Consider the following 16,677-nt stretch of genomic DNA (forward strand, 5'->3'; position numbering starts at 1 on the left):
ATAAGTAGCTTTTACAGATAGAGAGGGAGAGAGACACCACTGCACCAAAGCTTCCTCCAGTGCTCACTCGCCATCTCTTAAGGGATCCGTGAAAGCACACCCCAGTTCCTTACCCAGACTCCTAACAAATTGAAGAACAAAGCAGAGGATTGGCTGGAGGAAATGAAAGAGCAACTTTGGGGGGAGGGAGGTAAATAAAAACTATGAGGGGCTGAGAGCTAGCTCAGCAGGTCGGATGCCTGCATTGTCATGTATGAGGCCCAGGTTCAAGCTCCAGCACCACATGGGAGGTGCCATGGCAAAGGAGGAAGTTCTGGTACTGTAGTCTGTCTGTCTGTCTCTGTTTCCGAATTAAAAAAAGCCTCTGAATGGGCTCCGGAGATAGTACAGTGGTTATGCAAAAAGACCTTCAATCTTGAAGCTTCAGAAGCTTTAGGTTCAATCCTCAGCACCACCATCAGCCAGAACTGAGCAGCACTTTAGGGGGGAAAAAAGCTTCTAAGTAGTGAGATCTCATATACATGAGCCCAGGCTCTGCAAAATGTAAGTCAATAAATAAGTAAAGGATATGGCTTATTGGCGAGAACAAAAGGAAAGGGAGCTGCTGTCCGAGTTCCAGAAATGAATGTAGACACAGGCCATGCTGAGTCAGAAAGGGAACCCCCACACCCCAAGTCTGAGGGCTGCACTTGCTCCCCGACAGGGTTCCGCCCAAGAGGAGAAGGTGGTGCTGAGGCCAGAGAGCTGGCTCCTTCTCTCAGACTAAGCCCCAGGTCAGGAGCAAAGGGGAACAGAAAGAGGCCGGGGGGTGGCATCATAGAATCCCCCCATCTTTTATAAATAAATCAGTGAGCTTTATAGAACAGAAATAAGGAGAAGGAGTCATAGTCATAGTTGTCATGGGAAGACAGAGGCTGGAGAGCAGGACCTAGGTCACGGGAGTGTCAGTGCACCATGAAGGCTGCAGTGCTGTGACAAGCGCCAGCGGCTCCATTTCTGGCCCTTCTGGCAGTGCTGTGTGTGGTGTGTCCCTCTGTGAGGTAAGTGGTAAGACTAGCGCCCAGATTATTGCCATGCGGCCAATGAGGACCCATGCGGGATGGTAAAGCCTCTTGTCTCAGATTGCAGATAGTAGGAAAGGATGCTGATGCCCCCAGTTCAGAGGGATATAAGGGGGGACCCCATGAGCAGGATGGGAGCAGAGGCCAGAGCATCACTGGGGCCAGGAAGACCCCCTGACTATAGAGGGCCCGGAGGCTGTCAGTCAGATGATCCAGAGGCTGCTTGCTCCACAACTGGCCTTGGCCTTAGGATGGGGAATGTGTGGGGCTGTGGGTGGAGTGGGGTGCGGGAGCTTATGCTTGATTTATGAGTGAGGAGGGAGCAAAATGGAGGGGATTGAGCTAGAGAGGGAGAGATACCTGCAGCACTGCTTGGCTGCTAGCAAAGCTTTCCCCTGCAGGTGGGGGCTGGGGTTTTGAACCTGGGCCCTTGCACAGTGCACTCCAGCGTTCTTGAAACTTCCCCAGTTCAGGTGCTTCCACTGGTGCGGGTGGTCTCATCCTCAGTACAGCGTGCCGTCTGTCTCTACCTGCTGAGCTATCTTCCAGCCCCATGGTTTGCTGCTTTCTGCCATGTTTTCAGACTCTGAGTGGCTGGGCAGTGCCTTGGCAGGTAGAGTGCATTCCTAGCATGCTATGATCCCAGCACCGTGTATGTGGGGCTCAGCAGTGCTCTGCTGCCCCCAGCCCCCCACCCCCGGCCCTATTAAAAGGAGCTTGAGTGGGAACACAGTTTAAATCCCAGCATCTCTTTCAGCTCTGCTGGAACTCTGGCCCTAGCATGCTTGCCTTTAAATACCCATCACTCCACCTCCTCTCCCTGGGGCACAGGCTCCCTCAGGGTCCTGGCAGAATAGTGCTCTCCCTTCATGGCTTCTTCTGCCCCTGAACCTGTGTGCCTCCTTATTAAATCCTGCGAACATAAAAAATAATAATATTTTAGGGGGCATTACAGTGTGCAAGGACCCAGGTTTGAGGCCCCAGTCCCCACCTGCAGGAGGGAAGCTTCATAAGCAGTGAAGCAGTGCTGCCAGTGTCTGTCTCCCTATCTTCCCCATCACTCTTGATTTCTCTGTCTCTATTGAAAATTAATAGATATAAATATATATAATGAAATATTTATATATATTTCAAAGGTTGCTGTGAGCATTTTTTGAGCAAGAGGAATAGTGTGGGGTGAATGTAGTGCTGGAGCTAGACTCCAGGCCTCCTGCCTGCAAGCTTTCCACTCTGCTCTCAGCCACCTGCCCAGCTGTCTTTTTTTTTCCCCCAAAATCACTTTGTTGGGGGAGGGGGAAGAGTTACAGGACATTTCTTGACATGGGTACAGTTTCTCAATTCCCCATGATAGGTGTCTGCAAACTGTTACCCAAAAATTAGGTCCTTTCTCACCATCCTGTACTAGGACCCCAAGTCCAACTTCACACCCATTCCTTCCCAGACTCCTTTGTTTTGCACAATGTGTAATAATAACCTAAACTTGGAAGCAGCCCAGATGCCCAACAGCTAAGAAAGTCATGATACACACAGAGTGGAATACTATTCAGCTGTAAAAAATGATGAACTTATCTCCTTGCCTAATCTTGGATAGAACTGGAAAGAGTCAGATGAAGTGGCATAGACAAAAAGAGGAAAATGAATGCCAAAATAATCTCATGAATAGGTGAAACTGAAGAGTCCAGAAAAGAAAAACTTGGACTGGGAGTGATGTGTTCCCCAGCTGTCCTTTAAGACTCTTGGTAGTAACTAAAACTAGAAAGTGGATTAAGAGGAGCACCAAAGGGAGGAAGATGTGTAACACTCCAGCACCTTCCACCACTCTGTCCACCCCAAGCTCTACACGAATTCTCAGCCAAATCACAGACAGACCAGAGAGTCCTTCCGACTGGCTGTGTTTACTCTGCAGATCTAGTTCACTGCCCGCACACGCTTGCCTGCTCTGGACGGGGAACGAGCTGAGCGATAAGTAGTATTTGCTTTGTCTCAGATGGGCCCTCTCCTTCTAGCGCCTTCCCAACGCACCGGTGAGATTCTCTCCCACAGGAAGGACTGCACTTGTGTGTAGTGAAGTGAGAGCAGGACTGTGTTTGCTCTTTGGGTCTCCCTCTGCTACATGTCTGTGTTCCTGAGCCAACCAAAGAGAAGAGTGACAGCATCACTGCTGCTATTTCCCAGGTCCTTAGTCCAAGCCACACACGCTTCTCGCTCATTGAGCATGTTGATCGGAATCCCCCTGGCATCCTACAAAGTCAGAGGCACTACACCCATTCCACGGAGCAGGGCATGGAGGCTCAGAAGACCTAAGCCACTCTTCCTTGCTGAACCGCCTGGAACCAGCATATTAACTACTCCATGAATAAGTCAGTTAGGCAAACACCACAGCTTGAAATAACAGAAAAGGTGATATTTAAACGCGTTTAAGGTAGCTAGCTTATTCCTTTTGTTGTCACACCAGGTTGACTTTTTCAGATATAAAGACAGAGAGAGAGTGGGGAAGATAACATGGTGTGGAAGCTTCTCCCAGTGCAGTGGAGGCCGGGCATGGGTGACACAGCAGGCACACCGTCCAGGCGAGCTGCCCTATCAGCCCAAACGTTACTTTTATCTGTCTGTCTATCTAGCTTATCTGTCTATCATTGCTGGGGCTCCATTAGTCTTTAATTCCCGAGATTTTTGGGGTACAAATTCCTGCTATGCATGCTTGTCAGCTCAGTGACACAGATAAAAATCATTGTGAGACTTAGGACTTAGCAGTAAGTTGTTCCTTGGGTTACTCCCTTGGTTGACAGAACCTGGAAATACTCCCCCACATATACACACACAAAAAGAAAGAAAGAAGGAAAGAAAGAGGAAGAAAGAGAAAAGAAAATGTAATAGGTAGCTTCTTAATGTTTTTGTTAAAAAATAATAACTCAGTTATTTCTGGAGAGACCACTTCAACCCCACTTTTCAAAAGGAGCTTTTTCTTTCATAGTAGGAGACTGATAGATCATACTCTTTGTGACTGCCTCACATTCCTAGGCTGAGATCCTAACTTCAACGAGGATAGTGTCAGGAGCTGACTTTGGAGAAGTGCTTTTAAAAATACCTTTTGTTTATTTGAGACAGACATTAAGAGGCAAGGGAGAGGTAGAGAGGGGAAGAGAGAATGAGGCCGGGTGGCGGTGCGTCTGATTGAGCACATATGCTAGAGTGCGCGAGGACCCAGGTTCGAGCCCGCACTCCTCAACTTCAGGGGGAAAGCTTCCCAAGTAGTGAAGCAGATGTGTAGATGTCTCTTTGTCTCTCTCCCTCTCTTTCTCCCCCCCCCACCTCTTAATTTCTGACTGTCTCTAATAAGTAAATAAATATAATTTAAAAAATTTTAAAGGTGGGGGGAGATAGACTCTTGTAGCACTACTTCGCCATTCATGAAGCTTCCCCTCACATGTAGGGACCAGGAGCTTGAACTAAGTGTGCCACTGCCCAGCCCTAAAATGAACCTTTAATTCGTCCAAAGGAAAGCAATAGTGAAGGGGCCAGGAAGCGGCATACCAGGCTAAATGCACATATCACCATGCGCAAGGTCCAGGGTTCAAACCCCCCACTGGTCTTCACCTACAAGGGAGAAGCTACACTAGCAGTGAATCAGAGTTCCAGGTCTGTCTCTCTTTCTCTCTTCCTCTTGCCCCCCCCCCCCGTTTCTGTACTATTATATTAACAACAATACAAAGGAGGTGGGGAATACCCACTGGATTTATCCTGCAGGCACCAAGCCTCAGGGACCTTGGTTGCAGAGAGAAAGAGAGAGAGAAAAAGCGGAAAGAAAGAAGGGCAGAACTGGTGCTCAGACTGAATTCTCTATTCCAGTTCTCCTGCATGTCTTCTGGGTGGGGCTCTGCCCTGCTTTGGGTTCTCTGTCTTCCAGTGAGATCTCAAGGTGGGAGCCTGCTTCCTGCCGCCTTGTGCACACACGGGGCCATTGGGCTAGATTGGAGCAGGGAGTCTTGTCCGGCAAGGCTGGAGCAATAGATCCCCCAAGTCACAGTTCCTACAGTCCCTCTGCCCCAGGACTCCCCGTGTTCACTGTAGCAGCTGCAGCAGCAGCTTCTGAGTGAGAAGACAGAGCAGAGCCCCCAGCCTATCTGCTGGCAACTGATCACTTCTGCTTTACAAACAGCCAAGCCTGGGTTACAGTGGCTTCTCTGTCTTGTTTGGCTGTCCTTGTTCCGGCCTAGATTTATGCACTACTGTGTCATTGCTCCTGTTTGCTTTTGGATTACTTTTTTTTTTTTTTTCTCGCTGCTTAAGATAGAATCTTAGATCATCAATTGGAAATCTTTCCCTTTTATGTGATGTAAGTACCTGAAACTAGAAATTTTTCTCTTTCTTAGAAATGCGTTAGGGATATACCACAAATTTTGATGCTATTTTTATTACCTCTCAGTTTGGAATATTTCACTATTATTTTATAATTTTTCCTCCTTGACCCACAAGTTATTTAGAAGTGGGTTGCTTACTTTTTAAACAAGTGGGGCTGTCATAGATAAGCCTATTTGTATTTTGTATTTAAAATACATCATAATAGGGGCTGAGTGGTGGCACAGCTGGTGGAGCTCACATGTTACCAAGCACAAGGGCCCCAGTTCAAGTTCCCAGTCCTCACCTACAGGTGAAGCAGTGCTGTAGGTCTCAGTCTCTCCTCCTCCCCCTCCCTCTCCTCTACCCCCTTCTTATCTCAGTTTCTCTGTATCTATCCAATAAATAAAAATAAAATATTAACAAAGCAAAAAATATTTTAAAGCAATAAGAAACAAATAAAATACATCATAACACATTCTTGTTTAAAAAAAAAATCCTAAAAAAAAGTCTAACAGCCATGACTTTTAATCAGAGTATTTAGACCATTTCCATTATTATAGTCATTGCTATACTTGAGTTCCACTGCCTCGGTGTTTGTGTTCCCTTTTCGAAAGCTGAGAAGCAGAGAAAGAGAAAGATCATACTGTACTTGCCGCCAGCTATGGAGTCGCCCCCTGCTTCCTGTGCTGCTAGATCTCAACCCCCCAGGGTCAGCTGCATGTGATCTTAATGTCTATAGTCTACCAGGAGCCAGATTGTAACACTTTAAATATACTATAAGAAACCTGGATCAATAGGATTTTGCTTATATTCACTTGTAGTCTCTGTGCTGTTTTCAGATATTTCTCGTATATTTTATAAATCCCACGATGCATTTTTATTCCTGACTCGGTCATTTGACCTTTAAGGAATTTAAGAAAGGGACTCTTTTACATTTTACCATCTCTTTCTTTTCTACTCCTCCTATTTCTTTTCTGTGCCTCCAAATTTCTATCTGCTATATCTCCTTTCCGTGCAAAGAACAACTTTTTCATTCCTTGTAATGTAATTGTGCTAGCAAAAAATTCTTAGCATGGTTTATCCCAAAATTGTATTTCACTTTCATTTGGAAAAATATTTTCATTGCTTATAGAATTCTTAAGATGTTATCTACTGTCCTCTGACCTCAGTTGTTTTGCTAAAAATCAGTTATACTTTTATCTTTACTTAGGTACTGTAATTTTTTACCCTCTAGTTGCTTTAAGAATTTTCTTTTTATACTTCTTTTTCAACAGTTTAATTATGTTATATCTTTGTGATTTTTTTATATACCTTTCAGGGGTTTCTGATGCTTTCTGGATTTGTGAATTGTTGTTTTGGAAACTTTGGAAATGTCATGTATTTTTCTGACCTAGTCGCTCTCCTACTTCCACAGTTTCAACTAAACACATACTGAAATACTTGATACTCTCCTCAAGCCATTGATTCCTTATTTATTTACTATTTTTCCTCTTGTGCTTCTGTTTAGGCAAATCCTTCCTTTTCAGCATTAGAACCTCACTCATGCACAGTTCCACAGCTCTTGGGCTATTTTTCATTCTTTATAAAAATTTTAGATAGACAGAGATAGAGGGAGAGAGCCTGCTCCACCATGCCATGTGTGGTCCCAGGGCTTGAACAGGATTTTACACATGGTGATGTTCTCCTACTACCCAATGAACTATCTCTCAACTCCTGTATTTATATTTTTATCTAAAGTGATACATTTTTTGTAGTGTCCAATATATCGTTAACTCTAGCCAATAATATGTTAGATACTGTACTGTTTGATTCTTGAATCTCCCTTTCTGTTTGTTTTTATAGTTTCCACCTCTCACCTAATAATCCACATTTTACCTCTTATTCATATTTTATTACACATACTAACATATTAGGAAATCTTATCTGCTAATTCCAATATTTTATCGCTTATGAGTATATGTTTGACTGATATTTCTATTGACCCTTGTCTACATTTTTCCTATTAAAGTATTTCTGCTAATTTTGGAGGCTCTGTATTCTCTTATATTTCTCTGAAGAGTGTGGAGTTGTGTCCTGATGGCCAGTAAATTTAATGACCTACAGTCTTTGCTTTATGCTTTTTTTCTCTCTTCATTTTATGGGAAGTGGTAGTGGTGGCAGTTAGTGGCTGGTCTACAGTACAATTCTCAGCACATAGATACAAACTCTCATTTTCCCATAATAGGTGTTAGGTGTCTGAATAATAAGATAAAATAAAACGAATCACCTCCCAGAAGGCCAGGAACATTCATGTGTGCGGACCTGGGTTTGATGCCCTGGCCACCACATGGATACACCACAGAAAGGAGAAACTTCATGAGCAGTGAAGCAGTGGTATGGTGTCTCCACTCCTTTGTTGTATCTCTCGTGTGTGTCTTTCACTTTCTACCCCAAAAGCAAACCAAGATTTGGCATGTAGTGCAGTGGATAAAGTGTTGTGCCTTCAGGTATGAGGTTCTGAGTTTGCTCTGTGGGAACGTTTGTGCCAGAGCGATCCTCCGATTCTCTGTCTCTCCCGATCTCATTAATAAATATCTGCTTTTTAAAAATAAAGACAGCAGCAGTCCACTGGGAGTGGCGAAGTCATGCAGGGGGGAAGAAGCCATTGTGGCAAAAATAAAATTAAATAATAGGGTCACTTCCGGGAGGGGGGAGCTTTCCTATGCATTCTCTGCCTGAAATGTCAGCATCCTTCTCCATCATGTCATAGGCCCGTTCCCTTAGGTCCTTCATGCCCACACTTGTTAGTGTATTACGCCTTTACAAATTGACTTAAGTTCTTCCTCTGTTGTCTCCTCTGATATGAATGAAGGGGACAAGTGCAGAAACCCCTGTGTCTGACTCATTGCTGGGTACCCAGTGTTTCCTAGCACCTGATGGTTTTCAGGGTAGATAACTAGTAGAGCAAATTTGCATTTTAATTCCTAGCAGTAGATAGCACTTTGTAAGCTTGTCTGCATGCCCACATGTGAGGCTTAGTTCCAATGACACATACAGATTGAAAGAAGTAAGCATTTCCAGTTGTAGTATTTGACAGTCCTCCCACTGAAATCGCATGTGGAAATGGTGGGCATAGCAGTGTGGGCAGCTGCAGCAAGGCCTTTGTGTAGACTGACGCTTTTGTGATGTCCGAATGGGATTGGCACCCATCTCCTGAAAGGACACATACTGCTACCAAGCTTAGACAAAAGAGAGCAGGGCTCTACCAATATGAGAGCCTTCCAGAAATAAACACAGTATTAATCATTGCACCTGGAAGCCAAAATCTCAGCTGTGCAAAGCTGAGCCTCCCAGTGTCTAAAGTCATCTGTAAACCATGCTTTCCATCTTGCTTTTGTGGGAAGGCAAGATTCCAAGGCAGAAAAGAAGCAGTTTCTTTCTTTTTTTTTTTTGAAGTTTCATATTCTGATTGTACATGTTAGTACTTCATATTAATTTAATATTCTCTGTCTTGATAAAATCTTTTTTTTTTTACTTTATTCAGGGCAACACAACTACTTATGTGCTGGAAGAAATGATTGCATCATTGATAAAATTCGTCGGAAGAATTGTCCTGCCTGCAGACTTCAGAAATGTCTTCAAGCTGGAATGAATTTAGGAGGTAAGTTTTGTGCTTTAAAAAAAATCACTAATATTTAATACACCATAACTAGACTCTTTTCTATCGAAATTTCAAAAATCTAAGAAGTGCAGTTTTAATGCTAAAACATTTTAGGTGAAGCCTGTTTTATTTGCAGAAGTTAAAAAGAAGTGTGTTGTGTTGCTATGGTTCTCGTGAGGTTTGCAACCCTGAGTTTGCTATGGTTTAAAGAAAAAATGAATGGCAATTTTTATTACTGTGTTTATTTAAAGATAAGACCTATATGTGGTAGCCTTCAAATGAATAGGAATACATTCCTAACTAGAGGGAAATGTTGTAAAGGGAGGTTTACATGAAAAGCAAAAACTTAAATGTTAGAGAAACTCACCAAAAGAGTGGAGGAACTAGAGACTTGAATCAGACACAAAATATACAATGTCCATGGATGGGAAGAGAAAACATCTTAACAGCGTCACTTTTCACTGAGGTAATTTGTGAATATAGTAAAACCCTAACAGAAATACCAGTTAATGATCCTGAATTTCTAAGATACTGTCTGTCTAGAAAGTAAAAAATAATGACAGCCAACTAGCTCAACCAACCTCAACATTTAACACGGCTAAAGAAATGTAAATTGTCTCTATTTGCTTATCCATTGTCAGGTCTACAGAGCCAAGAAGTACATTAAAAATAGGAGAATTTGGCATAGGATACAGTTGGTGATTCAGGTCAGTGGTGGGAAGGGCAGATTACTCAGCAGAAATTATTATGACAACTAGGGAAGCCATCTGGAAAACAAGAAATTTTAATCCAAACTCTTTACCATCTATCAAAATAAATTCTGGTCTCACAGAGATTTTAGTTTGGAAATATAACCACAGAAGTATGAAAAGAAAACATGATTTTTTTTTTTTAGAATACTTTCAAAGTAGAGAAGACTTTTCTAAATATAAAACCCAGAAAATATGAAAGGGGAAAACTGAGGAAATCAATACCACTTACAAATTAAATATAACTGTAGAAGCAAAAAGAAAAGAAAAAGAAAAAAGTCTAGGGGTGATGAGGTAGAAAGTACTTCTAGCGAAAGGGTTTATTTGTTGCATTGATGGGGTTCCTACAATTCTGAAAGATAAATAATCAGCAAATTTAGAAAAGTTCAAGTAGAAAGAACAAAAATATGAACATTTTCAGATAAAAGAAATAGAAATTGCTCTTGATATACTAGAAAAGATTTTCAATCTAGCCATCATAAGAGGAAGGAAATTTAAAATGATACATAATTTAGTGAATCACTTTTATGATACAATGTTTTACTGTGGAAATAAAATAAGACTCAGTGGTGATCTCATACATTTTCAGTGAAAATATAAATTCATATAACCCCTGTGGAGAGCAATTCAGCTATTTAAGTGAAATGATGAAAGCAGTATCCTTTGATTCAACATTTCCACATTTAGTAATTTAAGTATATTCTTGCAATGTAAGAAATACACTCAGCATTGCTTGACATCAGCAATATATTAAATATTTATCTGTTTAAGATTGATTAAATAAATTGCAAACTTTTAATTAGAGTTGAATCAAAGAAAGGGAAATAGTATATGACTGGTCTCCAAAATGCTGCTTAGTGAGGGGAAAACGAAATTGCAAGATAGAATATTTCATGTAAGTTTTACATCTCTTCTAGAAAAAGTAATGCATGCATCATGTTCCAAATCTCACCTCCCAGAGCCCTACCCTGCTAGGGAAAGATGGAGACATACTGGGGGCATGGATCAGCTAGCTAATGTCAATGTCCAGTAGAGAAGCAATTATGGAAGCCAGGATCCCTTACTTTTGCATCCCAAAAAGAATTTAGGTTCATATTCCCAGAGGGGGAAATGTAAGGAAAAAATGACCAGAGGGCTCTGGACCCCAGTTCCACTGGGGCCGGAAACTTTATGACCAGGAACCTTTGTGTTTGCCCCATCACTGAGAGGGAAGAGAATCTGGAGAATACCTGAGGAAGTCCTGCACTTCTCTTATTTGAAATGGAAGAAAAAAAAGAAAGGGCGCCTGGAAGTTGTAATAGGTGTGTAGGTGTGGCTTAGAAAGGAAGTGAAAGTGGGGTCTTAGAAGTGGATAAACATGGGCATCAGCTTCTGGATGGGATCAGCTAACCGCACACTTCTCTGGCGCATGCCTTTTCATTTCCCTGGCTAAAATTTTTAAATGGGTGGAGGGGCTGCACACTGGCTCACCAGGTTGATCACAGACACTGCCATGCTTAAGGACCTGGGTTTGAGCTCCCACTCCCTACCTGCAGAAGGGAAGTGTCACAAGTGGTGAAGGAAGTCTGCAGGTGTCTTTTTCTCTCCCTCTGTCTATGTATATGTACATGTACATATACATACACATGTACATATACATACAGATTTATATGTATGAAAAAACCCTATGAGGAATACTTGGATTTAGAGGGGAAATAGAATTTAAAAAATGATTAATTTCAGTCTTACAGAAAAAAAAAAGGCATGGAACATATAGTCAGTAGAGTACTACTCAGCAGTTAAAATGACTTTAACATGTCCTTTGGGACTAAGTGGATGGGGACTGTCAGGTATTATGAATAGTGAGGTAAGTACAGAAATGGAAAACTGTGGGATGATTTCACTCATAGGTGGAATATAGGGAACTGAAACACATGAACTTGAAAAAGGAAAAAATATATATAGTCAACACATATCTGTGGCCTTGGGAGAGTTATGGTGGCTACTGTTGGAGGAGGGTGGGTCCACTCTTAACTTGCTAATAAAACATATATTTAAAAATAATGTGTGTTATAGAGGACATTTCTGGAATGATATATACATGTAGCTGTTAACGGTGGGTATCTCAGTAGATAGGACTGGAAAGCTGGAAGACAGGAATAAAACGGAGAATTGTTATATTTTCTTCTGTACCTTTGACCTTCGTCTAGTTTAAGGCATATGTAGTATGCAGTGCATGTACAGTTACCATGAGTTTGCATATGCTGTATCCAGTGTATGTGCAGACAGTGCATGTGTTAGCCTATTGGGACGTTTGAAAAAAGTAATAAAGTGAGCATCATCCTCTTTGATCTGATGGATGAATTTGCTCTCTGGTTCGTAAGGATGAGGGACCAGGGAGTAGATGTGGCTGCCCGGAGTTGCCAGTGACTCTTGGAAATCAAGAGGGAAATGAACTGTGGTCTTCTGATACTATTCACATGAGGTGGTTCTAAATGCAAGGCTAAGGCTAGTTGAGAGCAACAGGCTCTCACCAAACTGCCCAGGTGGGAAATCCTTGTCCCACCACTTCCGGAGCCTCATAACCTCAGGCAAATGACCTCTCTACCAAGGAGCCTGTGTTTCCCTGGCCTTCCCTTGTATTGGTTAGTACGTTGCCCGACTAGGCTTTACTGCCCACGGAGCCAAGGTGAGTGAAAGGAAGTCCTTGCTCAATAAGTAAGTGACTTAACAGGTGGCGACAACCTCTCTGTTTTCTTCAAAGTAGCCCATTCACACCTCATCTGAAGGACATTGTGGCATCTGATGTGTCAGTGGTTAAGTAATGGCGACCCTCAGGTGCCTAGAGAAGTGAAGTGAATTGCCCAGAGATGCCACAGCAATGAAACGATGAAGCTAGACCTCCCATCTCTGAACTGCTGGTGTTTTCAGTTAAATCACACTACACCCCCCCCCCTTGTTCTGAAATCCATGTCGTAAGAGATGGGACACCGAAACCCACCTTCTGAAGTATGCAAGTGAGAATCAGGGGAGATTAGTAATTTAGAATCTAGATGACACACCGCCACTATTCGTTAAATGAACACTGAACCAACTTTGTAGTCTGTCAGCTGAATTTGAACACATAGACAGACACACTACTAAAATGTTTTTTAAAGTATATATGATTTGAGAGGTCTTTTTTTTTTAGAAAAAGGGGGGAAGCCACAATACAAAGCTTTCTTCAGTGCAGTGGGGGCCAGGTTCTAATTGGAGTTGCACAAACAGCAAAGCAGCGCACTATTCAAGCGAGCTACTTTGCCAGCCCAAAGTGCATGTAATTGTGTTGTAGCTTTTCAAGCATTATGTAATTATAGTATCATGTAATAGATAATTGCACTATGAAATTATATAATTATGCTCTATAAAATGTAATTACCACTGGTTACTTTGGAATTATAACAGAATAGCCTAACATACAGTTTCTATGTCACAGCGTTGCCTTAATAGAGAGGGCATGCTGAGTCCGTACATCACCTTTAGAGCCAATATCTCAGCTTCTGCATTGGTGATCATTGGAACCAGCTAGTTCTTTGAGACTGTCATTGTGCATCATGGCATGTTAGTCAGATCCTTGGTCTCTGCCTGTTAGAGGTCAGTGACAATCTTCTTTCTCAAAGCTATGACAATTAAAAACATTTTGAAACTTTGTTGAATGTCCTCTGGATGAGTTGCTAAGGTAGTTGGGACGATAGCTCAGTTGTGGAGAACAGAATTTATATACACAAAACCTTGGGTTCGATTGTCAGAACCACATATCCCAGAGTTGAGCAGTAGTCTGGTCTCTCTCTCCCTCTTTGATAAAAATTTATAATCTGAAAAAAGAAAACAAAGAGAGGAAATATTTAAATTAAATTTCATCTTCACAGTGCACTGTGCCAATACAGTTGTGGCTGAGGAAAATTTGTAATAATCTGGAATACTGTTTTAGAGTAATGATGAAAAAGGAGCGTTTAAAACAACTGAGGTCACTCTATGAGAACAGCTCTCTGGGAATCAGCGTGAGTCAGGAGGCTGAAAGGAAGTGTTAGACCACCAAAAGTGGAAGAAAGGTTATAGATTAGGCTTTTCTGCACCTCTTCTCCTAGTGTGTTACTAGAGGAATATATTCTGATTCCAGCATTTAAAGAAAGACCTAAGGCTGGCTAATGTTGCGAATGAACCAAGAGCTAAAGATTTGGGCCTACAGGAATCCCAAGGAGATTTCCTGGACCAGGAAGGAGAAGAAAAAGCAGAGAGGAAAAAAATAGAAACTTGGCAGCTCAGGAGGTAGTGCAGCAGATAGAGCACTGGACTATCTGGACTATATGGAAGCATGTGAGGTCTTCCAGAGTTTGATCCCCATCATCCCACGTGCTAGACTGACACCGTGGTTCTCTCCCCCTTTATCCTCCTGTTAGCTAATAAATAAAGCTTAAACAATTAAAGGCTTAGAGACAACACTAAGTTTCCCCCCTGTAAAAATATTTTACAGAGGAAAATAGAGGTGTGAGAGAGTGAGTAAAAAAAAAAAAAAACACAAAAGATCCAGAGACCCGATGTCTGAATGCTGGCTGACGCCCCACAGCCAGAGAGGGAGAGCTTTTCCCTGGAGAAGTGACTTCGTGTGCCAGCCACTCTCACAGCCAGCTGGCCGGCTTGCTCGTGTCTCTTACACGCAGCGTGGAGTTGGTGAGAGGAATTACAGGATCAACACCAGCAAGAGATCAGGTTTAATATCTGAAATCCAATAAGGAAAACTATTTTTATATCTTTAGGGGTCTCCAGAGGCAAGCTGTGCAGTCACCGGTAGGAGTTTAGAAAGCCCAAGTGTACAGAATTTTATGAAGAAATACCATTCCTCAGATTTCTTTCTCCCAGCCATTTTTCCTGCTTGTAGACAATAAGAATTTCAGTGGGACTTTTGAACGGGGAAGTAAATGGTAAAATAGCACCTTATTGTTTTAAGTCAGTGGAAGTAAGTTTTTTGGATCTTCACATATAAATTAAGCCTTATTACCTGTCAGAGCCCTTGATATTGAATTAAGCAACTGCTATTTTTGTCTGTCAAAATTTCCTGAAGGGAGTCCAGGATGGGTCCAAAGACAGACAAAAATCTAAGGATTTAATTTTTTGCACATCTTTGCTACCCAGACCATTTTCTTTCTTTCAGATCTCAAATACTGGGATGGTAATTTTGCACTCAAAACCTAAGTCCAGTCTGTATTTGTTTCACCAAACCTCTAACTGAATTAATGTCTTCCTTTGACCAAGACCATCTTAGGACAAAAGCAACACTGCCTCTCAGTGCAAAGGTTCATCCTGCCCAAGAAATAAATATACAGGTGTACAGGCATACGCCCACCCAGGCTGCTTCCCCTGGGCCTTTCATAGTGTGTATCCCAAGGGTGGATGCTGCAAACCTCCTGCTTGCTGTTTAACTGTTCCTCAGCACTCTGTCTTTGGAGTCTGCAGTCCCAGTTTGACTTAAAGGCATCGAGAGCTTGATCTTCTACCTGTGGTGTCAGAATATCTTGCCACAGATCTAGGCTGTCTGGAGACCCACAGTCACGATGGCTCTCTGTCTTTCTAGCTGCATTTCCGATGCCCGTGTGGATGGTCCACAGTGCCTGGTATTGTGTGTCACATGCACAGCTATATGACACAACTGCTCCCTCTACCCTGGGAATGGAGTTGGGTATTTAGGCTTTGGTTTTGTTTTATCCACGGAGCTTTCTATTGCAGTTACCCTCTCTGGCTGCCTCTGATGATGGAGCTATGTTATAAAAATGGAAAAGTGCTACAGGAAGTGAATTTTAGTTAGAGACATGCCCCGCAAGCCTGAGGCCCTGGGTTCCATCCTCTGCACTGTGTACTAAGGAGACAGCAACACATCATCAAAAGAGTACAGCAGTGCTCATCTCTAAGGGTGGAAAATGAACCACTGGGAATGTTTGCAGTTTTTTAGGAGTGAGGGAACAGATTTGGAGGTGCCATTTTTCACGCTGCGTGTGCCCTCTTACTCCCCTTGGACACTGGCAGACATTTGTACCCACTGTGAAGAGATGGAGGGAGCCAAGTGGATATCTGCCTTTCCTTCATGCTCAGCTCCTGCCAAGGTTGCTTGGCCTCCCTCACACCTGTCATCAGTGGGTTAGGAGAAAGTGTATGTCTTCTGAGCCTCCATTGTTGTTTATTCTTTAGAGGAAATAACCTCCAACCCTCTTGTCCATCTTCACTCTGAAGACATGGTTTGGGTCACACCATCATGCTCTTTCAGGTTCTATTAGTGATGGTGCCACTGTTGACTCTCTGGTTGCTTTATGGTTAAAGTCTTTTTCTGTCAGTACTGTATTTAAAAAATTGACTTAAATACTCTGTGTTGAAAGCAGATTCAAGGCAAAATGTACAAGAGTTTAGCTTTCTTTATTTCCTCTAAGGCTCATCAACTGTCCTATTCCCAAACAGGCTTCTCAAGCTAGTCAGTCAAATTGCCTCAGACAAGCTTAGTTTCTTCTTCCATAAAAATCTAAAGTCTTCCCTTGGATTATTTGAAATTCCATCTAAATGGGATCTTGAACAGAGAGCAGTGAACACCATGCTGGCTTATACTCAGCTACACACACACACACACTTTGGGACATCCATTTGCTCCCTGCCCCTTTCTGGACTCTGATCCACTCCTGGGTGTTGACCTATGTGGCTGTTCTGGCCATCTACTCTCCTGTGTTATCCTCGCCGTCAGTTACCCGTCCTGCCACACTTCTTTCTGAAAACTCTGGGGTATTCTCTGTCAAGTTCCCAATGCAAAGGCCAGCACCTTCTTTTCCAGGCTTTGTACCAGAAGCACAGGAGGGCCCAGAGGGTGCCACCTGCAGCCTCTGAAGCA

General features: G+C 42.6%; 1 protein-coding gene across 2 annotated transcripts in view; it reads left to right on the forward strand.

Moving 5' to 3' along the window:
- Nucleotides 1-16,677, forward strand: part of NR3C2 (nuclear receptor subfamily 3 group C member 2) — a 335,429-nt gene that overhangs the window by 245,145 nt on the left and 73,607 nt on the right. For both annotated transcript variants that reach the window (XM_060178985.1, XM_060178986.1), the window contains exon 4: nt 8,926-9,042. In XM_060178985.1, coding sequence (XP_060034968.1) covers nt 8,926-9,042 — 117 coding nt within the window. The remainder of the gene's footprint in view (nt 1-8,925; nt 9,043-16,677) is intronic.

The sequence above is a fragment of the Erinaceus europaeus genome, chromosome 19, assembly GCF_950295315.1.
Source record: "Erinaceus europaeus chromosome 19, mEriEur2.1, whole genome shotgun sequence".
In the NCBI taxonomy this organism is placed as follows: domain Eukaryota; kingdom Metazoa; phylum Chordata; class Mammalia; order Eulipotyphla; family Erinaceidae; genus Erinaceus; species Erinaceus europaeus.